Source organism: Leptonychotes weddellii, chromosome 12, assembly GCF_054177405.1.
Source record: "Leptonychotes weddellii isolate Sample4059 chromosome 12, ASM5417740v2, whole genome shotgun sequence".
Lineage (NCBI taxonomy): Eukaryota > Metazoa > Chordata > Mammalia > Carnivora > Phocidae > Leptonychotes > Leptonychotes weddellii.
Window position 1 is genome coordinate 81290032 of NC_138380.1, and position 26599 is coordinate 81316630.

General features: G+C 42.1%; 1 protein-coding gene across 23 annotated transcripts in view; it reads right to left on the bottom strand.

The window, feature by feature from the left end:
* Nucleotides 1-6040: 6040 nt before the first annotated feature.
* NRCAM (neuronal cell adhesion molecule) overlaps nucleotides 6041-26599 on the bottom strand; it is a 255655-nt gene continuing 235096 nt past the window's right edge. For all 23 annotated transcript variants that reach the window (XM_081800731.1, XM_081800737.1, XM_081800739.1 and 20 more), the window contains 3 exons: nucleotides 18523-18654; nucleotides 17622-17700; nucleotides 6041-8538 (listed from right to left, as the gene is read on the bottom strand). In XM_081800731.1, coding sequence (XP_081656857.1) covers nucleotides 8301-8538; nucleotides 17622-17700; nucleotides 18523-18654 — 449 coding nt within the window. In that variant the 3' untranslated portion in view covers nucleotides 6041-8300. The remainder of the gene's footprint in view (nucleotides 8539-17621; nucleotides 17701-18522; nucleotides 18655-26599) is intronic.

The window sequence follows — 26599 nt, forward strand, 5'->3', positions numbered from 1 at the left end:
TCCCTACTTTTGTATCTTTGGGGTAAATACCCAGTAGTGCAATTGCTGGATCATATGGTAGCTCTATTTTCAACTTTTTGAGGAACCTCCATACTGTTTTCCAGAGTGGCTGCACCAGCTTGCATTCCCACCAACAGTGTAGGAGGGTTCCCCTTTCTCCGCATCCCCGCCAACATCTGTCGTTTCCTGACTTGTTAATGAAAAGAGCCTAGTTTTTTCTCTTCGTCTCAACAGATAATCACTTCCTTGCCTATGGGTGGGAGAGGAGAGAGGTGGGCGTGCAGACCGAGCGCAGTGTTTCTCACCCATTGGTTCATCAGAATCCTGCTGAATGATCTAGGCCAGAGCACTTGCTACATGAAGCTTGGGTGCTGGTCTCTACCCCCCGGAGTTTCTGATTCCGTCGATGTGAGGTGGGCCAAGAATCTGCATTCCTGACAAGGCATGCTGATGCTGCTGTTCCAGGGAACACACTTGGAGAACCACTGGTCTTGGGGAGCCAGGAGGCCGGGGAGGTGAAGCAGCCTGTCATGTGGTGCTGTACTCATCATAAGCCTTATTTATACACAGTCCTGATCGCTTCTCAGATACATAGAAGCCTAGGATGGTTTCTCTTAACAGCTTTATTTGTTTATTTATTTTTTAAGATTTTATTTATTTATTTGACAGAGAGAGACACAGTGAGAGAGGGAACGCAAGCAGGGGGAGTGGGAGAGGGAGAAGCAGGCTTCCCGCTGAGCAGGGAGCCCAATGCGGGGCTGAATCCCAGGACCCCGGGATCAGGACCTGAGCCGAAGGCAAACGCTTAACGACTGAGCCACCCAGGCACCCTTTCACTTACTTGTTTTAAGTATACAATTTGACGAGTTTTAGTAAATGTACCGAGTTGGACAATCATCAACACAATCCAGTTGTAGAACATGTCCATCAGTCCAGCCAGATCCTTCCTGCCAATCTATAGTGAATCCTTGCTCCCAGTCCAGGGCCAACCACTCACCTGCTTTCTGTCTTTATGGGTTTGCTTTTCTGCACATTTCCAGTATAATGGAATCATGCAATATGCAATTTTGTGTCTGGCTTCTTTAACTTAGCATAACATTATCGAGGGTCCTCTACGTTGCAACATGTATTATTAGCACTTAAAAAAATTACCAAATAGTATCCCATTTAATTGTATGGATACACTGTTTAATTGTACGGATAGACCACATTTTGTTTATTCATCAGTTTTATGGACATTTGGGTGACTTATTGGCCATTATGATTAATCCTTCTATGAATGTTCATGTACAAGTCTCCATGGGGACATATTTTTTCATTTCTTTTGAGTATATACCTACGAGTGGAATTTCTGGGTCATATGGTAAAGTTATATTTAACATTTTAAGAAACTGCCAAACTGTTTTCCAAAGTGGCTGTACCATATTCCCACCAGCAATGTGGGGTCCATTTTCCTTAGATACGATTGTTTTTTTTAATTTTTATTTTATTATTATTTTTTTAAGATTTTATTTATTCATTTGACACACAGAGAGAGAGAAAGAGCTCATGCTCGCGAGCAGGGGGAGGGGCAGCGGGAGAGGGAGAAGCAGACCCCCTGCTGAGCAGGGAGCCCTACATGGGGCTCAATCCCAAGATTCTAAGATCATGACCTGAGCCGAACGTAGATGCTTAACCAACTGAGCCACCCAGGTGTCTCTGTTTGTTTGTTTTTTTTTTAAATAAGAGGAATATAAGAGAATTTAAAATTAACTTTTGTGAAGAAATCTATTCAAAATACTGTTCATTAAATACTTTAAATGCACACACAAGAGGGTAGAGACATGTTTCTTTACGCTGGTTTCAGTCTTGGCTGCACGTTAGAATCATCTGGGGAGCTTTAAACATACTGTTGCCAGGCTACTACTCAGACAAGAATAATAGGAGAACAGAGGGGGTGGGCGGGTGGGCAGCGGGGCTTGGAAGCTCCCAGGTGATGCCACTGTGCAGGCTGAGCCCCTCTGATTAAAAAAAAAGGAAAGGGGCGCCTGGGTGGCTCAGTCGGTTAAGTGTCTGACTCTTGGTTTCAGCTCAGGTCAGGATCTCAGGGTCCAGGATGGAGCCCCGTGTCAGGCTCTGTGCTCAGCAGGAAGTCTGCTTGAGATTCTCTCTCTCCCTCTACCCCTCCCCACTGTCTCTCTCTCTTTCAAATAAATAAATTTAAAAAAAAAGACTGAGCCATTCACTGAGATAATAGTTGAATAGTACAGCTGGAGAAAGACTGTCCGTCCGTAGCACAAACTGAGTGAGCCTGGGGAAGTATATGGCTCTAGCAGAACAAAGAACGCGCTCTCTGACAAATAGTAGCTGCGATGATTATCCTCCTGGTGGTATTTCAACTTTTCCAGCCTTTTTGACCATGGAGGAGAGTAAATGGTAACTGAAGGTGGAGGACGGGTGGGGAATCCAAGGGTTCAAGGGTCTGTTTGTTTTCCACGGGAGAGACTTGGAATGTGTTTAAGTGGCACCAGACAAGCTGGGTGAGCAGGAGAAGGGAGACTGGTGGGGCGAGAATCCAGCAGGGAGGAGGGCAGCTCCCAGTCCCACTGGTCTTCCACGGGAGGAAGGCACGGATGGCTCCTCTGTTTCAACAGGAGGCAGGGGGGGGAGCACACTGACTGAGGCAGGCATTTGGTTTGCTAGTGGGAAGATGAGGGCATTCCCATCTCTTCGTTTGCTTTTGCTTTTCTTAGTGAATTGTGATGGAAGGTCATCTTGCAGAGAGTGACGTGTGAGGCTGGGTGGGGGGAGTGGAAAGGATTTGAAATAGTCCTCTCAGGGTGAGAACAAATATGTTCAGCTGAGGAAAATAAGCAGGGCTACTGGGCAGGGTGGAGCGTGCAACCACTGAAGATCCTTCTGTTTAGGAGGACACTGACCTCTATTCTTTTTCTCAGCCCCTAGGGGCAGGCAGGAGACAACAGGCAGCGGACTTGATCCTGAGTAACATGATACCTTCAGGGGGACTTAGAAAAGACAGAAGGGCAAAGGGCCTCGGGGTAAAGCAGGGCTATTTGAAAAAGAATGGACCTTAAAATCCATGGTGGACAAGGGATGGAAAAAGGAGAATAAGCTGAAGGACTGAGAGAAAGTAGAGGGACACTGGGTTGGGGGAGAGGTTGTGGGCAGGGAGCGGGATGCTTAGATTATGTGATTATGCAGGTAGAGATGCCAAGGAACTGAGCCCAGGGGGGCGCCTGGTGACTCAGTTGGTTAAACGTCTGCCTTTGGCTCAGGTCATGGTCCCAGGGTCCTGGGATCAAGCCCCACATTGGGCTCCCTGCTCATTGGGGAACCTGCTTCTCCCTCTCTCTGCCCCTCCCCCTGCTTGTGCTCTCTCCCTCAAATAAATAAATAAAATTTTAGAAAAGAACATATTTAAAAAAAAAAAGGAAGTAAGAAGGAACTGAGCCCAGGGACAAGTGGGCTGTCCACGTGGGTGATGGCAAATGTGTCCGTTTCCTCCCCTTTCTACTCACTCCTCACCTCAACCTGTTACCACAGTCCAGCAACAGCTTTTACCGTCTCAGATGGCCTCCATCCCTTCAAACCCAAGACATATGTGATGTTTCAGCATTATGTGACCCCGTTCTCGAAATGGTCTCTTTCACTGGGTTCCAAGACAACACACTCTCCTTATTTCTTCCCAGCTTTTCTGGCCCCTGCTTCCTGGTCTGCTTTAAGAGGTCCGTCTGCCTCTTCCTGTCCATTGTACGTGGGAGTTTCTCAATAGGGTGGAGTCCTTAGCCTCCTTGCTTATATTTCCTCCCTAGGCAATCTCATCCTTGCTTCATGGCTTCATTACTACTCCTCATCTTAGAAGTTTCTTTGGAGCATTAAGCCCATACATCCAATTTCTACTAGTCCTTTCCACTCGGATGTCTCAGAGGCTTTTCAAGCTCATTCATTAACTTGAACTCTGACTTACCCCCAAATCTGGTTCTTTCCCGATGTTCCCACCTCAGTGAACTTCACGGTTAGACAAGTCAGAAACTGAAGAGTGGTCTTTGATACCTCCCTTTTCCTCAACCTCCCACGTTGAATCTATTGCTCCCAACAATTTTCTTCCAAAATAGCTTTGGGACCCACCCACTTCTCCCCATCTCCAGTGGGATGATCCAGATCCAACCCCATCATCTGTTGTCTAAACTACTGCGAAGCTCCCCAGTGGCTTGTCAATCTCTCTGGCTCTCCTCTTCTAGCCCATCCCTCCTGCTCAATCTCCTGAATTCTGCCTCCACCCCAAATACAAATCTCCTCATACAATCCTTTGCTTCAACCTCTTCAATTACTCCGCACTTTACACTGCTCCTTGAATAAAGATGAAAGCCTGTCCTGTGGTCCTTGGGACTCAGCTTGGCCCAGGCCCTACCTCTCTTCCAGGCATGCTGGTCTTATCTGCCTTCTTATGGATCCTTCCTGTGCCCAGCACCCACTTCCTTAGGGGAGACTTCCTGACCACTCCGCACCATCAGCCCCCTCCACCGCTTGCTCTCATGGAACCTATGCCTTCTTTTCATGGCTCGTCTTGGTTTGGAATTACACATTCATTTGGGTGGTTATCAGGCACCATGAGAGCAGGAACCACATCTGGTTTTGCTCATCTTGTACCTGCCCCACTTAGCAAAATGCCTGGCTGTAGTGAAGCTAAAAACTTTTTTTGGGGGGGGTAGTTGGGGGTTAATTGGGAACCATAGGATTTAAACAGAAAAGGATGCTAGAAATCATCTGCTCTCTGTCATTTTGAAGTTGGAGAGACAGAGGCCTGGAGATGTGGGAGATGGAGGGGGGTGATTTCTACACCGTCACGGCTGATGGCAGAGTTGGAATGTCAATCCTGGCCTCTTCCTAGCTCAACCTGAGAACTATTTGTTTGTTGACCATAAATACCCTGGTTGTATTCTCTCCCTTGCCTTTTTTTTTTTAAGTGAAAAATAAAAACTGTCCTTAAACTGGGCCTTTTGTGTTATCCAATCACAAAGCATTGGACCACTGGCTGCAGACAAAATGACACCCTCAGGAGGAAGAGGGGACACCAGCCTGTGGCAGTGATGGGGTGCCTTGTGGGAGCCGGGGGCCCGCCCCTCCTCCTCCTCCCCCTGCCGATCAGCCCCCCAGCAATCAGTAAGAGGAAGAAGATGCGCCAGGCTCACAGTGACTCATACTGACTCCCTGGAAGGTGTGAACTGCTCCGAGAGAGTTGCAAATCCCATCTTCTCCGGCCGCAGCAGGCAATCATTCTCTGCACCGCCAGACCGCAGTCTGATGATACAAAGCGCTTTGCACTATTTTCTCCGGGGGCGTCATTTTCCCGCAGTTTCTTTTGCGCTGACTAAAGCACGGGAGCCCTCTGGTGGTAGTTTGCGGCAAAATCCCGTGAGAGGGAGAGAGCGGCTCAGGAGGGGTGAGAGTTCCTTGCGCCTCTCTCCCTTGCCTCCGCAAGCCGTTTCCAAAATCAGGCACTAGAAGTAAAGCAGGGCCGTTACAAACTGTCCGAGCGGGAAGGCCCTAGTGGACCGCGACTTGCTGCGGCCAGGCTTCCCCCGGCCAGCCCCTCCGTGCCACACGTAGCTGTGCCTGACGGTGTGGCGTCTGAGACAGTGCTTACGACGGGGCTGGAGAGGAGGGCGCGGGTGACAGACCCCGAAGACTTGCAAATGCCCCCGAGCCGGGGAGGGGCAGGAATCCACGTTGCCCGGAGGAGCGTGAAGATGCCGCCAAGCGGACAGGCCGACAGCAGGCACCGGAGAACCAGGCCCGCGGAGGGCCCGCTTCAGCAAGGGAAGCAGCCCCTGGTTTCTCCCACCGTTTCTCGAAAGGCTGGCCCATATGTCCACCTGCTGGTCGTTACAAATTCCTTGGCATGCCCCCTATTTCATGGGCTCCGTAGTATACCTGTCTTCGGTTCTGTGTTAATTTTCTATGCATGTTACAGCCTTTCAGAGGCAAAAATAAAAATCTGCACTATTTGAAAACATTAGGAGACAGATGTTGGACAAAGTTCAAGATCACAAAGAGATCAAGATGGTTTAATAGTGATTTTTTTTTCATGGAAATCCAGTCATATCTGCCTGTACTTTTAAATACACCGTTACTTCGGACATTCACACTCCACTAGGAACATGACTTATTACAAAAGAGAGAGGGACGTTTAAAACCACATTTAATTTTTAATACAAAATCTGTTGCACTATTACAGAGGTGACCCCTTCATGCACAGATAACTCTAGCGCCTACCATTATGGAAGAGTAAAAACTGTACTTTTACTGTCCCCCCCCTCCCCCAAACAACGGCAAACTTAGTCACTCTTATCTTTGTGCTCACTGGTGCCCAGGCAAGCCTGTCTTGTTTTTCTGTATTTCCATTAGCACGGTTGGTCTGTGAAAAGGGAATATGGAGCCGTGGAAATAGGGTCATCTTTACCTGGGATGACTTCAAACTGGGCTCTGCCTACAATGGAGTGAACAAGCCTCCTGAGCCCTACAGGCAAAGCTCTGAAGATTCCATCTAGAAACTCGCTGTCAATATGTCAAAGCGCTCACTATTTCAGTTTCACAGCAAAAAAGGGAAAATAAAAACCCAAAAGGTATTTAAGGAAATGCTTTCCAATCCCATGCACTGTATTTATGAGCTAACTTCATAGACAGTACGACGTCAACATTGGTTGTGTGTTTATTCGTATGTAACACCTCTAAGCATATAGCATCTACACTTTCAGTGTATTTACAGATTCAACAAAATATCTACATATAAAAAGCTTTACTTAAAATTAAACTTGATGCAAGTTATGAGAAACCAATTTATTGGCAAATGAAACTGAGCATTCCTTCAACCATAGGTTGTTAGAGGATTTCATATTTGGAGGTAAACCATTTGATAGATATCGTTGGTGGATACGGTAGGATGTGTTATGTTTGTTTTGGAAACTGCAGACATAATCCCTTTGACTGTTGTCCTTGTTAGCACTCGTCAGATTTCTGAGAGTCGGAAATGTGTCCACAGCAATTTGCATACACACTGTTTAATGCTGCCGAGAGTTTCAGAAGCTGCCACCTAGGTAAAGGCCTGGAGAAAAGCATTCCTGTTGGCATGCTGTTGTCTGCTTCCGGTTTGGGAATAGATTTTCTTTTTTTTTTTTTAACAAAGATTCCCTACCAAATCGACGGCCCTCTGACCCAACTGGCTTGCTTGAATAGAAACCACAAAACCCACAGAATCAGCATGCGCTCCAGGAGGTGCTAAGCCTTTTTCTTTTTATACACACGGGGAAATGCTCCTTACCATCAACTGTCTGATTAATTTTATTTTCACATTTCCTTTCTTTCAGCATTGGCTGTTTCCAGGACCTCTGCTTTCTAGAAGTTACTTCTGGAGCACGCCAGGAAGCTAGGGCTCTGCGTCGGCCATGCCGACTGCTACCGAAGGCAGCGTGTTATGGAATGCTTCCCATCTGAAGGCACTGCATGTGTCTTGCCCTGTGCTTTCTGGAAGCATTTTTGAAACTGAAGTGGAGTGACTCGTTTTCGATTCTTCCGGTCTGGCATTCATGCCACAATGCACTGCAATACACATTATGCCTAAAAACAACTGACCGTAGAGAAGATGTGAGAAGTCGAACACTGTGCTGCAGTAATACCCGGAGGAATAAGGGGCAGAGGCCGGTCACAGAGTCTCTGCAAAGCATCAGCAAATGCGACGGTCGTCATGAACTCATACAGCAAGGATATCCTGTACATACTGTTGCTAACAGTCTCCCAAAAAGACTAACGACAGCTAGACATAGAGTCACCAATTTCACCACAATGTCCACAAAGACATTGGAGTTCTAGAGAATTCTACAGTAACACTCTTGACAATGAAAACGGAATTCGTATTTCGGGGGTTCAGCTGAGGAGAATATAAACAAAGTATCAAACCATGTTTTAATAAGGTACACAGGTATTCCTTTACACGTAGCATTTTTCATGCATCGTATTGAACTGTATCCCGAAGAGCAAATAACGTGATCGGTTGATGATGTTGTATTATTTTTATCAGTTCTGAACAAGAATACCTATTTTGAATGAAAAAGGATGTACTTTGCACTGCAGTTCACATTAACAAATCATCTGAGTTATGTTCTTGTTTGCACCACTCTCATAATATTAACGCACAGCAGAACACATATTTTCTGCCTGTGTTCCTAGTACGAGAAGGCAGACAAACAAGTGCTTAAGAGAAACATTCTAGAGAAATGGGATATTGGCAGAGAGTTTACAGATTAAACAAAGGAATTCATGGCATTGACAGGAGAAGGTGCCTCTGAGCTTTCGTTTCCTTCCGCTGGTTCTTTCTCTTTCTTACCACTGTATTGTCCAATAAAGGAGCCGTCCTCATTGAACTGGCCATTCACCCCCTCTCCATAGTCAACTAGGCTGTCATCGCTATCTTCCTTCTTCACTGTCCTGTCTGAAGGTGTCCGGCTGCCTTTTTTCAAAGGCTTGTGGTCTTCGGCATCACTGGAAGAAAGAGAAAACGTTTTTGTCGAGATTGGCATTTAGGTGAAGTGCTGTGTTCTTAAAGATCATGCATGCAGGTTACGATAAAGCGTGTGGTGTTGCGAGCCTCGCTAGCCAGATCTAATCGTCAGGTGGACTCTGATGGCTGGGATGTGGTTGGGATGAAAATCAGGTGCAGGAATGGTTTAATCATGAAGTCTTCAGTAGGTGGATGGCTTCTCACTGCGCATGTCAATGTCAATGACTGATTCTCACTCCCGATTTGGAAGCAGTTGAGAAATAGTCACAGGCATTAAAAAAGGAAGAATTGAGGAGAGTTGAAAATCATCACTACTTTGAATTCAAAGGAAAGGGAAAGCTTATGGCAAGTAGAGGAGTTAGTATGTTAAACTGTGTGAGATTCTCGGATTCCTTGGATATGAATGGAGAATGATTTTGGTTAAGTGTGAAATATGAGGAGTTTTCTTTTCTGAGCAAGAGGAAGCAAAATCCTGCTTTTCAAATAATTTTGTTATTGAGTGCAGGCCAGACTGTAAACTTTAACCTTACCTTTCAAGAGACCTAGAAAGTCCATTAAAAGGATGCAGAAGAAACAAATGAAAACAGCCTAAGAAGAAAAGCAAAATCCTTATACTGATAGTAAACAGTATTTTTTTTTTCTGTCAGAATTTTAGTTAATGGGTCAAGACTGATTAATTTGGACAGAGACACAGTTGGCCTTCAGAGCACTACTTATCTGTACTATTAAATGGCATGTCAATATAGTCTGAAGAGCGTGAGTGATTCAAAAAATGTCAGAGGAAATTTTAGCTCTGTACTCCCTTCTCCCAGGGTGGTATGTAGCCTATCCGTGTTGGATGGGAATCTGAGGAGCAGGATTTTAAAAACGTTATAGAACTCAGTTTCTTCCCCTTTATTTCTCTATGAAATCCCTTAGCACAATATCTGGGAATAGGAGAGTATGTTTTAGAACACCCACCCACACAGTTGTGCCACTAGGAATGCACAGTAACCGACTCTTTAAAAGGTAACATTTGGGGGCGCCTGGGTGGCTCAGTTGGTTAAGCAACTGCCTTCGGCTCAGGTCATGATCCTGGAGTCCCGGGATCGAGTCCCACATCGGGCTCCCTGCTCAGCAGGGAGTCTGCTTCTCCCTCTGACCCTCCCCCCTCTCATGCTCTCTCTCTCTCTCTCATTCTCTCTCTCAAATAAATAAATAAAATCTTTAAAAAAATAAATAAAAGGTAACATTTGGTTTAAAAGAAAAAGATAAAAGGCCACGAGAGCATTCTGTTTCCTTTTGAAGGACAAAAATGCAAGGCAGAACAGGAAACATAAAGCAGTATTATTAAAAAGTGGACAGGCGTAACGTCAAAAAGAGGCTGTCAGCGGCCATATTTCACCTGCCAATTTGTGGAGGCTTTTACGCACCCTCTGTCTCTGACAGTGAGCTTTGTTCTAGCCAAGATACACACATTTCGGGATGCACAAATATTCTGGCTCTTTGGCCAATAATTCCTACTAGGGTTTTCAATTTTTCTCCAAATCTCAACACTGCAAAAATAATACTTGCTTAACAGGACACGGGTATCTGCTATTGGAAATTACCAGTTGCAACAAGACCCAAGTTCTTGTCACAGGCCGAATAAACAAAATGATCACCACTGCTAATTGACAACTGCGGAGGGATCACGGGACCTTGGAGTGACCTGTGTTTGGGGTCCTTCGGGGGACAGAGCATTTAATCTCCAACCTGCTCTGAGGATAAAGTGCACATCTTTAATCATTAACCTCTAGGCTGTGCTTGAATACCTCCTGCGAAACATTGCTCATGACTTGGTGAGGCCCTAAATTCCATCCACGTGTTCAATAATGAGCAGATTTTTGTCACCTGGATTCCACTTGTTCATTTTACTTTATAGGACCAGTGTTCCAAGAAATACATGACAGGAAATTCTAGTCTGTGGCAGTTCTTTGATCCAGCCATCTATCCATGCATTCAACCATTCACATATCTAACACATGTTTATTGAGTGCCTGCACTGAAACTGTTCTAGTCATTGGGGATATAGCAGCAAGCAAACCAGACTGAAACTCCGAATTCATTAAGCTTACTTCCAATAGGGGAAAATACAGAAAATAAACAACCAACATATGAAAACAGCTCCCCAGTGTGTCAGAAGGTGATTGGTGCTATGGAAAATATGGAACTCAGTAAAGGGGATGGAAGGTGTCAGGCGAGGGTGTAGAAGTTGACATTGAAACAGGGTGCCCACGGAAGGCCTCAGTAGAAATGACATCTGAGCAAAGACTTAAAAGAGTTGAGTGAGCCAGGTGGATAGCTGGAGGGAGAACCATTCCGGCAGGCGCAGCAAGCAGTGCAAAAGAGCTGCGGTGGTGGCAAGCCCAGCGCGTTCTAGAAACGGAGCTCGTGTGGCTGGAACCGAAGCGGAGAGAGAGAGCAGAGTTAAGTTAGGAGGGGGCAGGGCTAGATGAAGAGGATTAGTGCGAAAACACAGGAGTCACATGACTGTGATCTGGATGAGAGTGGAACACTGGGGTCACACAAAGTGGTTAGATTATGAACATATTTTGAAAGCAGCACCGGAAGGATGTCCTGATGGATTGGATGTGGAATAATAGAGAAAAAGACGACACCAAGATTTTTGGTTTGTGCAACACAGAGGATGGAATTACCCTTACTATGGAAGGCTGCGTGTTTGGGGTAGAAGGTCAGTAGTTCAGCTGTGGACATGCTAAGTTTGCTACATTAGGAGAACCACTCCTTTCACCGTTTTATGAATCTAATATAACAATGATACCTAAACCCAACAAGAACACTTTGAGAAAGTGAAATTACAGGTGAATCTCATTCAGGAACCTAGATACGCAAATCCCAAAGAAATCATACCCCACGGAATTTAGCAATCTACTAAAAGGATACCATAGCGTGACCAAGTTGGGTTTATTCCAGGGAATGCAAGTTTGTTTCAGCATCAAAACATCAATTCATATTTTTCAATTTTAGCAGAAGAAAAAAATGTGTTATGATTATTTTAGTGGATTCAGAAGAAGGTATTTGGTAAAATTCAACATCCATTCACAATAAAAACTTCAATATTCTAGGAATATAAATATCTTGATTGACCTGATTAAGGGTATTCACAAGAAACTTGCAGTAAACATCATCTTTCATGGTGAATGTTGACAGATTTCTGTTTCACATCAGAAATCACAGTAGGGATGCCTGTTCTCATCACTTCTAACCAAAACTGCATTGAAAGTACTAAGCAACGTGCAAAAAGAAATAGAAGGCGTATGTTGTTATTTATAACCAATACAGTTACACTCATGTAAAACACCCAAAAGGATTTACAGGCAAACATTAGAATAAAAAGAGAGTTTGGTAATGTTGCTAAATACTATATTAGCATAAAAGTCAATTTTATTTCCATACTTACAAATAACTGGAAAATGAAATAAAAAATGATTCCAGTTATATCATACAAATATGAAGTATATAAGAACAAAACCAATAAAAATGTTTGAAGTTCTCTATGAAGAAAATGAAAGTTTTATTCAGTTATTAAAGAAGAGCTAAATAAATAGAGGAACATACCATAAGTGTGGACGGGCAGACTCAAATATCATAAGCATGTTAACCTTCTTCATATTGGTCTTAAAAAATTCATTTCCAATAAAAACCCAGCAGGTTTTTATGTGGATCTTGGCAAGCTGATTCTCAGCCGCATATGTAAAGGAAAGGGCCAGGAATATCTAAAAAATTCTTGAGGAAGAATAACAAAGTTGGGGGTTTTGACTTATCAGATATCAAGACTTATTAAAAGCTACAGGATTAAGATAGTGTAGTTTTGGTGCAAAGATAGACAAATCAAACAAAGGGCCCTGAGATATTTGGGAGATCTTTCTGTTGGCTTTATTCCTACATCATATTTCTATCCTATCATCGCTGAGATTATTTTTAAAATCCTATTTTCTAACTCTTTGCTGGTACACAGAAATATAATTGACTTCATGTTAATTTTGTGTCAAGCAACATCACTAAATTCTTTTATGAATTCTAGTATTTTCCTGATTCATTTGGATTTTTACACACACACATAATCCTATCCGTTATGAATAATGACCAGCCAAGAAGGGGCTCCCCAGAAGCATCCATTCCAGCTTTTTTTTTTTTTTTAAGTAGGCTCTTCATGCCTAGTGTGGAGCCCAATGGGGGGCTTGAACTCACCACTCTGAGATCACAACCTGAGCTGAGATCAAGAGTCGGATGCTTAACCAACTGAGCCACCTCGGCGCCCCACATCCATTCCAGTTTAATGGTCATAGTGGATGAGAGAGAATCTACAGCACCGTAGGCTGTGCTTGAAAGAAGAGAAGGAAGGAAGAGGGGTGTTCTAGCCATACACAGAGTCTTTCCAGGAAAAGCTTTTCCAAGGCAGCTCAAGATCTTTCTAAGACTGGGTTTTAAAAAGTCGTACAACGTAATGTCATACTTCAGTTAGAATCAGGTTAAATGGGAAAAAAATCATATGAGGCACCAGCCCATTACCCGGCATGTGATTTGTGCCCAACAAATATTAGTACCCATCTATCTACCATCACACCTCCTCGATCCACTCCAGGCCCCCACCCCAGAGAGATTCTTTTCTCACAAATATCCTGTGTAACACACACTCTTAGAAGTTTCCAGAGCTATGCCTGGTTACAATGCCCTGTTGAAGTACTGTATTAATGCTTGCCTTTTTTCAACTCAAAGATGAATTCTATAATGAAATAGTAAACAAACTTGCTTTTGACATCGTGTCAAGGGAAGTCGCTCTGTCAAGTTTCAGTGTGAAAGCGCAGCCTCCCACATGAGGGGAATTTAGAAGTTATGGAGGATGACTTAAAAGTCATACACTTATTTAGCTACACGGTATTAAAAGCTTAAAAATATTCAGCCATGTTTTACGAGAACTGTTAAGGACAAAGATTCAACAAATTTCAAACTAAGTCATAAAACAGTACATGTGGCCCCAAAATATATTTTTGATCCTCATAGCCATGCATGAAGATGGTTTTGCAGTGTAAAGGAATGTTCCCATCACGGTACCAGAACTCAGCTCCTGTGCCGCGTCCTCTGGGAAGGGTTCCCACCTCACCTTCCTTCCATCCACCCAGTTAGCTTTGGCTTTCAGCCTGAGCTGTATCTCTTTCATAGCACTTTTCACATGATGCTGACTCTTCTTTCATTCCCTGGATCCCTCCCTAGACTATAAACTAGTGAGATAACATTCTATCATTTTTAATATCCCCACAGCCTGGCATACAGTAGGCACTCAATAAATATGGGTTGAATGAATGAATTCATTGTAAAATCACAATAGAAGAGATGGTGGGCATTTTTAGAAATTTTTCAGAATTCTAACATCAGAAAACTTTTATTCCTTGTGAATTTCACGATGTCCGACAAAGCACTGGAGTATATATATATTTTTTCCTTTCTCTTACCCTCAGGATGAATTTTAAGGAGTTCACCTTTTTTGCAGTAGCACTTCATTCAGGGTTACGCACACAGGAGGTACCGATTGAATGTCTACTGACCAAAATCCAGCAGCGACAGACAAATCTGTGATCTTTTGGTCTGACTCTCCTGTGGTCACCATCCCACCACTGCCAAATCTTGCCGCAATTCGATTGACCTTCACGACCCAAGGCCTCCCTCTAAACGTCCATCATTATTTATACTGTTCACACACCACTTTATGTTTGTGTGCAGAATAAATCTAAAGTAGGTAGCACATGTGACCCATCTTCACATCATTCAAGCCCAATGAGCATGGGTTAGCATGCTTGCAACAGAACCATGTTCACTTAAATGACAAGATTCCCATGCCCAGAGCCTCCATGTATGCTATGGGTTCAAGTACCACGGTCAGAGTCTTTATGACCTAGGTTCATCCTGGTTTTTAAAGGAATGGATCTAAAGAATAAAAAAAATACTTACACGGTTGGTTGCATTGTTTCTCTGATTTTTCTATATGCTAGTAAGGATGCAGATCCTACTGTCTGCATAATTAAAGAAACAAACAAAGAAAGCTGCAGGCTTCCACCAGAGGGTCACTACTTGGGGGTGGGAGTTGGAGGGAGGCACAAGGTTACAGCTTACGGAAAAAAAAAAAATCAAATTTGGCCATTGAAGTTCCATCCCTCTTTGCACTATGAAATATCCCCTGGCTCAGAGCCAACCATGTAGAAACTGTTTCATCCTCAAGCTGGAGAATGAGCAAATCATAAACAGAATTAATTTACATTTAGTGATAGCCCTACTTTTGTCTGTGTTGGCGTGTGATCCGCATATTAATTTATTTTCAGAATGAAAAAGAATAAGCATCAATAAATAATACAGAGCTCAGAACTTCCAGAAGGTGTAAAGCAGAGAAGGGACCCTGGTGATTTAGGAAGGAGAATGACACTTCAATGTATTATTAAAAAAAAAAAATCTGTTGTAATAAACAGTTGGAACCGTTTTCATTCGTCGTAACATCTAAGAAACTAAAAGTCTTTTTTTTTTCTCTTTAGGTAGAAAAGAATCCACAGGGAAAAAGTTCTGAGGTAGTGTCAAGACGTCACAGGACGAAGCCACAGCTGTAGGTGGCTGGGTGCTGGGGAAAGTGACCTCGCTTGTGGGACTGACTGTCCTTATGGACTTGGCAGTTTAGGTGAAAAAAAAAAAAAATTCCTGGGTTGTGTATTAAGTTTTAGACACCCATCAGAACCTTCCCTTGGTACCTCCCACATCAGTGTAATTCTATGTGTGGCAAACAGTTTTGTCTTCACACATGAACCAACGGGTCTGTACTTGATAGGCCCGAAGAAAAGTCTTTCTCTTCTGAGGAGCTCAAGGCATGAGTTAAAGACAGCCACGTGAAGACGCCTCACAAACATGTCACATATGTATGAACACCAAGACAGAGGAATATGGCCAAAGAAATGTAAACACAGTGATAATGAGGCCAGTCACCAAATACTTGCCGTGGACTGCTCTGGAAGCCCAAATCATATTAAAGGTTGTTAGCAGACATCTCGTGGAGGAGGTTAGAAATCGCAGAAACTAGAAACCTTCAGGGATCATCTAATAGTTGAACTGTATCATTTTACAGATGGAAGAAATGGAGACCCAGACACATCAAGTGCCATATCTAAAGGAATCAAGGGTAGGGCTGGGTTGACCGTAAAACTAACAGTTTCTGGATTCCGGGCTGGTTCCTATTCAACCTCGATTTCAATCCCATTTCTACGGAGTAGGCAGCATGGTCACCCTGAGAACGTCACATTACATCAGACCCTGGTTTCACACCACTGTAAAAGCAAGCTGACATTGGGGAGCCACGAGGCGAGCAGTACATCACTAGATCAATTTAAGCACGATGACGGACAACGGGAACGCAGGAGGTGCCATGCTTTCTTTCCGATTAATGCCAATACAGAGGTGTTTCCGGCTACATGGAAGATGTAGCTTCATTGTAATAAAGAAGGGAGTGGTGTGCCTATCTTGTGTACCATTCTAGCCCCCAAAACGCTAAGAAGTTATTTAGTTATTATGGCCTCACCTGCTTTATGGGAAAAACATGCACAAGAGTGAATTATATCAGCGAAGACTGCAACTGACCCAGGGTCACACATGGCTTCCCTAGGCTACAGCCATCTGCACACTGCCCTACCATGTCCTGTGGAGAGTTGGGGGGAGGGGGTGGCCCAGGAAGCTTCCACAGACTTTGAGTCCCAGAGTCAACATGTGATATCCAGACAACCCTCACTAGACATCTTTCTGTATCATGAGGTACAGAAATTCTGAGAAGTTTTACGAATCATAATCATCTCCGTGGAAGAGAAGATCAGAACATCTGAAGGTGTAGGTGCTGAGGCACAAAGTCCAAACACTTGTATCTGCATGGAAACTGATATGAAACCAATGTACCCAAAATATATGTTTTTTTCAATCAGTTATCATATTTCTTATCCTTAGCATTACTTAGCCCCTCATGATATTGACATGGAAATACCAAAAATGAGCTCCAGAGATGAGTAAAAATTAGCACAAATATCTATAAATGTCATCTGGCAATCACAACAGGGAAATATTTTATTTCACCTAAAAGCCTTTTCATCTGCCAAAAAAGGCTCAATCTGGGCTCAGTGCATATTTAAAAGACTATATTTCTATAATTAAGAGGCTGATAGAAAAAACAAGGTATAAAGGCATTTTATAAATAGAAGTATTCCTTTGGAACACCCAAATCCCAACTTTTTAAAGGAACAAATATAGAGCTTGTTTCTGATTTTAAAAATGTCTAAAATAATCAACTATTTCTTTTTAAAAAGACATAGAAATCCTAGGTAAGAATATCTTTATTTAAAGAGTCTTTCTCCCTCTCTCCCCCTGCCCCTTTTCATTATTTAGCACATAGGTTAAAATTTATCCCTAACGATGGAGCCAAGCCAAGAATGTATTATCAAAGTCCTGTGAATTAACACACTGCCTAGAGGTCTATGATATTCTTAATAATTTACAGCTTCTAAAAGAACCTTGCCATCCTTTCATGATTAATGGACAGGATATGGGTATTTCTTTTGGAAAAAGAAGCATCAAATCCAGGATTAAAAAAAGTAACACCAATTTTATAAACTCACTAGTTAGAAAATGACAGGTGTAGTTTCCTTTATAATGCAGGTTTTGTAGGGTCTTTACTGTTGCTTTAACTCTTACTATAACACACCAGCTTTTCCTAGGTTGAGCAATACAGCGATGCCTCTGGAAAAATACGGCGGGGTGGAAGGTACTCTGTCTCCAAACCCATGACTAAAATGGAAATTTATTTTTTAATGAAAAGTGAGAATATTTTCATTGGGGATGTGTAGCCATGTAGACATGGAAGTGTTTCTAAACTAATATTTGAGGAAAACAGGCAATGCCACAGAGCCTGTCCCTGGCCTCATCCTATTGGCGGGAGTCTGTATGAGCACAGTGTGTGTGCAGGGTGGGAAGGGTGAAGGGAGGCTGAGAAGCAGTGGCTCACCTGTATTCTCCAAAAGTGCCATCGTCTTCCTTCATAGGCTGGATTTCAGGATCAGCATGAGCATCTTCCTTCTCTTTGACTAAAAAATTTCAAAGTGGTAACATTACCTATTGATTCCATGTTTCCTTATTCAAAGTTTTAAAGACTGAACTCCCTGAGATGTACAGCAGTAGAAAATAATTCTATACACAGCAGATGTCATACCACAACAGATGCATATGTGGCCATGCATATACTTTGCTGTTTTAGTCTCTTTGGGACAACCTAAGAGAATGAACATTTGTTAACATGTAAAGTTGACTTCCTGTGAGCATCCTACTGATGAAGGAATAAGTCTGAAGTCTCTAAGATCTCTCCCCTATTTGGCCCATCTATTCATTAACTATATTCAAGGTTACAAATTGTTTCAGCACATCTCTTCTTTTGCAGATTTTTTTTTTCTTGTCACTGAAAGGGAAATGGCCAAGTAAAGAAAATATAAATTCATTGGATCCACTGAATTGAGGAAAACATTAGCCATAGAGGAAAGGCAATGTTACACATCATGATATCAAGACTCAGTTCATGCAGTATCTCCTCCAGAAGATTCCATATACCTTCCCCCTCTGCCTGTTGGTTTTAGGTGTAGCAGCTGTGACTTAGGTGGAACCTAAGGAAGCAGAGTCACTAATATCTTCAGAGAACAGATGAATTTACTCCCCCAAATATCTTCTGATCCTTGACAATGTTTAGGCTCCCATTATAAAAAAAAAAGGGATCAAAAATTGTTTGGACAGAAAGTCCAAATTTATGGCTCTGGGAAAATATGCTTATTGCAATCTATATGATCACTCTCATTATTTCTTTATAGTTTTGAATAATTATGCAGCATTCTAAGGCAATTTTAATCTTTCTTTCTTACCTGGATATTTACCACCCTTGTTTCTTCTGATGAAGCAAACAATCAGCAAAATTAAGATAAGGAGAGCGACAGCACACATTAGACCAATGAACCAGCCCTGAGTCGCAATATCCACCTGCCGGCTCGCCATTGCTGGAAAACAAATCAGTGGCATCAGGGGGCATGGCTTAAGGGGGAAATGAGAACTGTTGTAGTCTCTTGCAGTAAAAAATTAGCATAGTAAATGAGCTTTTATACATTTTACATGTGCCCCAAATTGAAATCTGTCAGTTATCAATCAGGAGTTATATACAAACTTTGAAAAATCTTCATTAATTAAAAAATTCAAATAGCGAAATCTGAATGCTAATACCATCAAATGCTAACAAATCTGGCTAAACACTGTGTTCACAGTTATTTTAACTATATATTCTCAATAGAAACATAGTCCCAAGTCAGTTTTAAAAGTACTGTCTACAGATAAACTGTACATTAAGTACAATGGTAAGAATGTAAGACTGAATTTTAAACAGAACAGAATGTATACATCTAATGGAGTATTTTTCCTTCAAAGGAACTGCTTTTGGAGGCTAACATATCATTGCAATGATGTTGCCATTTTTCAAAATGTTTTGGAAATCTTCTATTAAAAAAGAAAACTGTCCACACAAGAAACCTATCCACATAAGACAGCCAGCCTTATTATTTTATATAGCATCTCAATTTGCACCTAAAACGTTACTTAGATTTGGTGTTCATCTCATTTACAAGATTTGGTTCTAAAAGATTTTTGGAAATTTCTGAAAAATCCAATTTACCCTCAAAGGATCAATATTCGATATTCAATATTGCTTTGGATCCATTTAAAAGACTTTGAAAAGTAGCTTGATCAGCAGAATCATTATTGGAATAAATGACCAGTTTAAAGAGAAAATACTCATTCACATATATACATAGTCTTTGTCTTCATCTATTCTGTTTGAGTCAATAAACGTGAAGCCCCGTATTCAACTAGTCCCAGTATGCAAATCTCCTAAGAAAAACACAGAATAATTAGCATTTCTGGTATTATTCAAAAGTGTCAATCAAATGGGACAAAGTGCAGCATCAATGGCTATTCAGACATGCCCATGAGGATTTGTTTAAATAAATTCGTATGAAACTTTTTTTTTTTTTACAGAGGCTTTTATTTTTTTCTTTTGACCATAATCAAAGTAAAAGGTTTTCTTCTTTTGATTCACAAGCATGCCTATATCATGCTTTTAATTTGATTGAGTTTCTTCTGAGTGCATTTAACATGGTTGGGTTGGGTATATGTGATCTCTGGATGCAGAAACAAACATGGCTACATAGATCCCAGGTTCCATCCTCCATGGCCAAAATAGAACCTTGTTGCCTTATTTTTCTCCACACAAAGCAGAAGGCGAAAAATGAAATGCTTAAAATCAAGCATGAAGAAGGATGTGAAGAATGTGTGCGTATGTGGTTAAGAAATAACATGAGAAGTGGAAATACACCATCTGGATTATAAATCAAACGCCAGTGGCCTTTCTCAATGGCCACTGGTGCCTCACTGGTTCGAGGGGTTTTGAGTTGTATCATGACTAGATCCAACCGAGGCAGGAGTGCGGGCTGTGCTCTCCTGCATACACACACCGTGACCATGACAATGATGATGGAGAAGAAGACAGGGATAATGAGAGCTAACATCCTGAAACTCCCACTATGTGCCGGGCACTATGCTGAGGGCAACATCTGATTTAATTTTCACAGCAGTGCTTTGAGGTGGGTGGGAGGAGTACACCCGTGCCCCGGGAACAGAAAGGACTTGCCCGACGGCTGGAGTTGGACTGAGTCTGTCCGACTCCTGAGATACTAGCTGAACGCTCTACTGCTCTCATGCCTTCCGGAAAACAAGCCCAGACATCAGATCTGCAGAAGTCTTCGTGAAAAACACAAGGCTACGGGGACTTTCCATTCTGAGACAGGCAAAAGGATTTTAAAGGTCCATCACTACATGCTCCTTGGCAATGCGTTTTTTTTCAAATTTGCACATGGTCTTTGATTGTGTGCGTTTTCACCAAAACTGAGCATCTGATCGAAGTTGAAGAGTTAATCATTTACAGCCTTGTTGTAGAAGTAGCTGCATCTACATTTTCCATCCAACTAAATGCAACCAATAAGGGCAAAATGCAGTAAGATACCCAAACGCCAGCACAGACATTGACTCATAAAGATGGCGGTGGCCACAACTGAGCTGCCTACAGGCAGCTTGCTACGTGCAACTATGCAAACAGTGGCAATGTTTCTTTGACAGTTGATAAAGGAAAATCCAAATGGATTTTGAATTTCTACCTCTACGTCTAAAGAAAAAAAGCATCAAATATGATCCCCCCAGACTATGTAAGGTTAGGCAGACAGCGCGCGTTAACAGGTGTGTGAGTGTGCACACTCGCAGAAGCACACCCAAGTGCACCAGAAGTTGGTATAAAACAAAGATTAGGTAAGTGAAAAATAACTTCTCTTGACTTCTCACCCACAGAAGAAGGGACCTAAAGCCTGGAATGACTATGAGAGGCTTCAATTCTTCCCAGCACATTCTAAAATCATCTTAACTGCAGATGCACGTACAAACCCAAGTCCTGGCCACCACTGTGCATCACACACACACACACACACACACACACACACACACAGAAGCCTGTGGGGCTTTTTCTTCTTGAATCTGGGTTCCAATGGGCAGGTACTTGTAGGATTGAGTCGGAGAATTAAAGAGGATTTTCAGTTTATTTACATCTTTACAATAAAATTATGTTCATGTATTTCTTGAGTAATCCATAAAGCGATAAATTAAACGAGTAGATAAAGAATATGAAAAAAGAAAATAAGCCAGAGGAATAAAATTTGTTTTGTTTCCTAGAAGTCCGTTTTAACAAGGGTTCTGCCGGCATAACCTGTGCTCTGCGGTAGTAGGCCTCTGAGGAAATGCTTAGAATAACAGAGTAATGTGGAAGGGACAGAGTGAATAAATGGCTATTTATGAAGAATCCATTAAGCCTAAAAATGTCCTGTTGAATTAAAATGGAAATGTACAGAAAGAGCAGGACATTTCCTTGGCCAAAGTTTGGAGACAGTACTGAGTTAACACTATTTGCTCCCGGAACTAAGGCTTTAATCAAGACTTACTCTTTTTCATAGTTACTTTTATATGCCAAAGGTGACAATAACTGGTTGCGGCCTTGTCCTACCTCTCCGCCGCGGGCACGTAGAAATGGCGCAGCCGCCGCGATGGCTCACCTTGCACGAGCTGTCGGCTACAGCTGGCCCTGTAGGTACGGCAACACTGGAGGAAAAAACTTTTCTAAAGGGTTTGCCTTCTGTCCCATAAAAGGACAAAAAACCACCACATTTGATGTCACAGACGGGATCTAATTCGCCAGGTGTACACTGGAGCCTTCGGGGGACCAGAATACGCGCCGAGTGCCAAACGAAGTGGTCACTCCAGCCTGTTTCCCTCGGGACGTGGGCCCTGTGACCCCGGCGGGGGGCGGGGGGGGTGTTGTGAGAGTGTCTCCTCCAGCGTTGGAAGGCTCCCTCACATTCCAGCCCGGTGACATGCTACTGACCTGACGCCTAAGCGGGAAGGAGCACTGCCCACTTCGTAGGATTTCTGGACAGACTGAACGAGAGAAGCCGCTGGAAACCAGTCGCCCGGTAGAAATTTGAGCTGATGAAATGCTAGCACTGTGACTATCGTTAGCCTTCCAGCTATCAGTGGACAACATGTCTCCCTGAGCTTTTCGTATTTTGAAATTAAAAGCCATCACTAACAAAAAACACCCTGTAATCCTGTTAGTTGATATTCCTCTTCGCAGTCTAATGCAGTGCTTTCCTAGAGCTCTGTCCATACGCAGTTGTGAAAATACAAGGAACAAAGTTACAGAAAAGTGGTTTTCTCTTTACACATTATGATTTTTGCTCACGAATAGCTTAAAATGTAGTTTGATAAGTTACCAAATATTACCTTTGATTTCTTGTTTTAAAACCGCTCGTGATTGTAGATCTTATACATGATGCATGACTTTACATGACTTTGAAAATCATAATGCTTGTGTAATGAAAGACACACACAAAATGCGTTTTGCCTACGGGTTCTATGGCAAATGCAGCATCTCCTCAAGAACGCACGAGGCGATGGAACAGAAGTAACACGGATGGATGAATCACAAAGCAAGTCTGTGCCACACAGCCCTTCTCTAATTTAGGTCAGCAGGGATTATTCTCCATCTTATGAGCTGGTATGAATATTCTTGCATCTTACATGAACATTATTTTAGAAACTTTAATCACTTGTCGCATATTATGATACCATTCAAAGAACGAAAATTATGCAGGCAGTCAAATTTGGTGTGGTCAGAAGAGATACATGATATGAACAATGTCTCATTCTATTCAAGTATAATAATCTTTACCTCAGTTGTCTAACCAGACTGCAGGTTTGTGCTGATTACAGTCCCTTGTGACATAAAAAAATCGTGACTCTATCAAGGAATCATTTTAGCTTCATAAGCATTTTGAAAATTCCATCCTAACTCCAAGGGAAGGTTTACACATGTAAAGGATGTGAAAAATTGAATTACCTACATAATGTAAGTTAAGAATCATTTTTATCTCTGTTTTTGTAATGGTTTTAGTCTATGCCATGATTAGAAGGTGATCTGCCCAATTCTGTAATTCATTTGATATAAAGAGCCAAAGACAATTAAAAACCCCAAGTCCCAACCCAACTGAGCCCCACAGAAAGACATTCATGGCCCTACCCATAACCCAACTCCACTAGGCCCCTGTCTCCAACTGGGCCTATCTCAAACACATCCTCTGAACTCACAAAACCAGAGTCCCCCTCAGCACCAACTCAAACTTGCTACGTTCCTGGCATTAGGCACCTTCACTCAAAGAAGCTCCGAGAACCATTTACAATTTCTTTCCTCCATTCTTCTTTGTCTGTGGGAGTTTTGCAAAAACAACAAATTTGAGTATTTTGAGGAACTGGAAGTTACTTAACACTCCAAGAAAGGAAAATTCTTTATACGCTAAAGACAAAATCTAGACTGCTTAGGTTTATCGTTTTAGATGATTATAAATCTAGTCATGCCAAATAAATCAACTGAAATGAAAAACTATATGAAAATGTCCTCAAATAAAAATTGACTGGATATAGAGATTGCATATTCATTGTAGACATTCCCAGTGTATTAAATCTTCTTTTTAATGCAAAGGAAACTTCTTCACCTGCACTTTGCCTTATGAAATTATTGTTTCTCTAACGATGTTTATAAAAAGAATTGTTACACATTAAATAGTTCAAGTGAACTATGGAAAAATTGTTTTTTGAGGTTCACAAGATGAATCTTTTGGTAAACATAAATGCTTTCATTTTTTTAAAAGATTTTATTTATTTGACAGAGAGAGAGCACACAAGCAGGGAGAGTGGGAGAGGGCTCGATCCCAGGACCCTGGGATCATGACCTGAGCCAAAGGCACCCGCTTAACCGAATGAGCCACCTGGGCGCCCCACTTAAATGCTTTCAAATTTGTCTAAGTTATAGATTCAACCTTTCCTGAGTATTCATTTTCCTAAAGGAATAATTACTTCTAAAAGTATTTATTTGTGTGATAAAGGCCTGAGCAGAAAGCTGGACAATGTTCAACCTGTTGTCACAAATATTCATTGGCCACCCAGTTTATCACGTGTAGAGCAGGCTGCACTGGGGAGGGGCCATGGGTTTTCATCAATCGTTGAAAATTAAAGCTGCCCCGCCTCCTGCTGGACATGGCCGGGGTATACATTGGTGCCTGACGGGAATACATTAAACACTGAAACATAATGGATGTTCCCTCCAAGTGTTAATGTTCGGCAATTTCTGATAAAATTCTGGTGGGCGGTAGGGGCAAGATGACTAGTCAGTTTGATTTTTGCTCCTTCAAAGTCCAATTTGAACAGAGTTTTCTTCTTTCCTACTTGTACTTACAAATATAATTTTTGCTACCTTACTCTTGTTTACATGTTGTGGGTATAGAACAGTTTTAAGTACCACAGTATGAAAATAACATATGCAATGGGACATATTATGCCCCTTGTTTTTAATAACAGGAACAAAAGAGACTCCTAGCAATGTATAAAACATACAGTTTGATGGTTCAGTTCACTAGAATTTTTTTAGATAAACAGGATTCATTTAATTGGATCGAGTTATTTTTCAGAATGATCCACTGTAAATCCTTAAAAATGTTCTTACTCTCTTAAAATGCATCCCCCAAATTAACAAGCAGACAATGAAATTGCTTCTTAGTGCCAGCTACATCGTATTCAAAGTAAAGTTCACGTGCTCTGGCCCCTCCGACTCCCCACTGATAAATGGCACTGATCTCCGCAGCTGTGGCAGTAAGCTTCCTGATCCAGGGATTTATGGCTTAAGATAAATATACAACAGAAGAATAAAACAAACAAGCAATCGATCTGCAGCGTCCAACACACAAATATAAACTAAGATGAAGTCCTCTGAGATTGTGCACATAAAATTTAAGATTTATTGCTGAAATTTAGGGTTCACTTGTTTTTCACTTCCATGACAGAAAGGGTTAGGACATAAATGAATAATCAGGAATAACGATGTACAATATTCAGATTGATGAGTTCTGTTACATGGGTCCTGAATGATGTAAACTGTTGTCCATTAGATAGAGTCCCAGGAAACATCAGCCTTCATTTATGGATGTGGGGTGGGGAGGGGGTTGCTGAGCAATGCTGGGGGCGGAGGTAACAGAATCTTACTGCAAGGTAAACCCCAATACTAGGCGGCTGCTTTTCAGTTCTACTTATTAGCTCAGTGCGGGTCTTTAAAGACTCTGAGGAAAGGTTTACATCTACAACAACCTTCTCACAACAACCTAAACTAAAAATGACATACTTACAGATATATTAACTCGGGTAGCCACAAAAATTAGATCAATGTATAATCCCAGAGAAAATGTCCTAGGATAGTAAATCAGAAAGTGTCCAAGGGCTGACTTAAGCTCTAAAATTAAATTCCCAATTATTTTACAGAATTTGGAAGCTAAAGGCCTCTCCTGAAATTAACTTCATGAAATAGCATTTCTTAGGATCAGAAAGAGAGATACAGACGGTCCCCGACTTAATGATGGTTCAACTTTGGATTTTTTTACTTTACAATGGTGTGAAAGCTGTAAGAGTTCAGTAGAAATCATATTTTGAATTTGATCTTTTCTGGGGCTAGTGGTTTGTGGTATGACACTCTCATGAGGCCGGGCAGAGGTGCCTGCTGCAGCTCCCCTCAGCCACGCGATCATGAGAGTGAACAACCTCCTGTACCCATGGGACCATTCTGTTTGCACTTTCAGTATTCAGTAAATTACATGATAATTAACATTTTATTATCAAATAGGCTTTGTGTTAGACGATTTTGCCCAGCTGTAGACTAATGTAAGTGTTCTGAGCCCATGTCAGGTAGGCTAGTAAGCCAGTTTTGGTAAATTATGTGCATTGAATGCATTTATGACTTAACAATATTTCTGACTTATGATGGGTTTATGGGGATGTAACCCCATCATAGGTTGAGTAAGTTCTGGGTGCCTGGGTGGCTCAGTTGGTTAAGCATCTGCCTTGGGCTTGGGTCATGATCCCAGGGTCCTGGGATCGAGTCCCGCATTGGGCTCCCTGCTCAGCAGGGAGTCTGCTTTTCCCCTCTCCCTTCGCCCCTCACCCCCTGCTTGTGCTCTCTCTCGCAAATAAATAAAATCTTAAAAAAAAAATAAGTTACTCAAGTTCTGTATATTGAAGAAATGAAATAATGCACTTGACCTCTGAGATAACTCACCATCCTATGTGTACAGTGTACCCTTCTGTGCTAAGGGAAACAGCAGAGAGCAAAACTGATTACAGAATTATATTAGGGTCCTTCTGTGGAGCTATTTGATTTTATCGTCTGAGATTTTCCTCTTAAAGGAGGAGATAATGATAGGAATATGATCAATCAACAGAGACAATAAATACAAAGCAAAATATTAATTTTCTTTA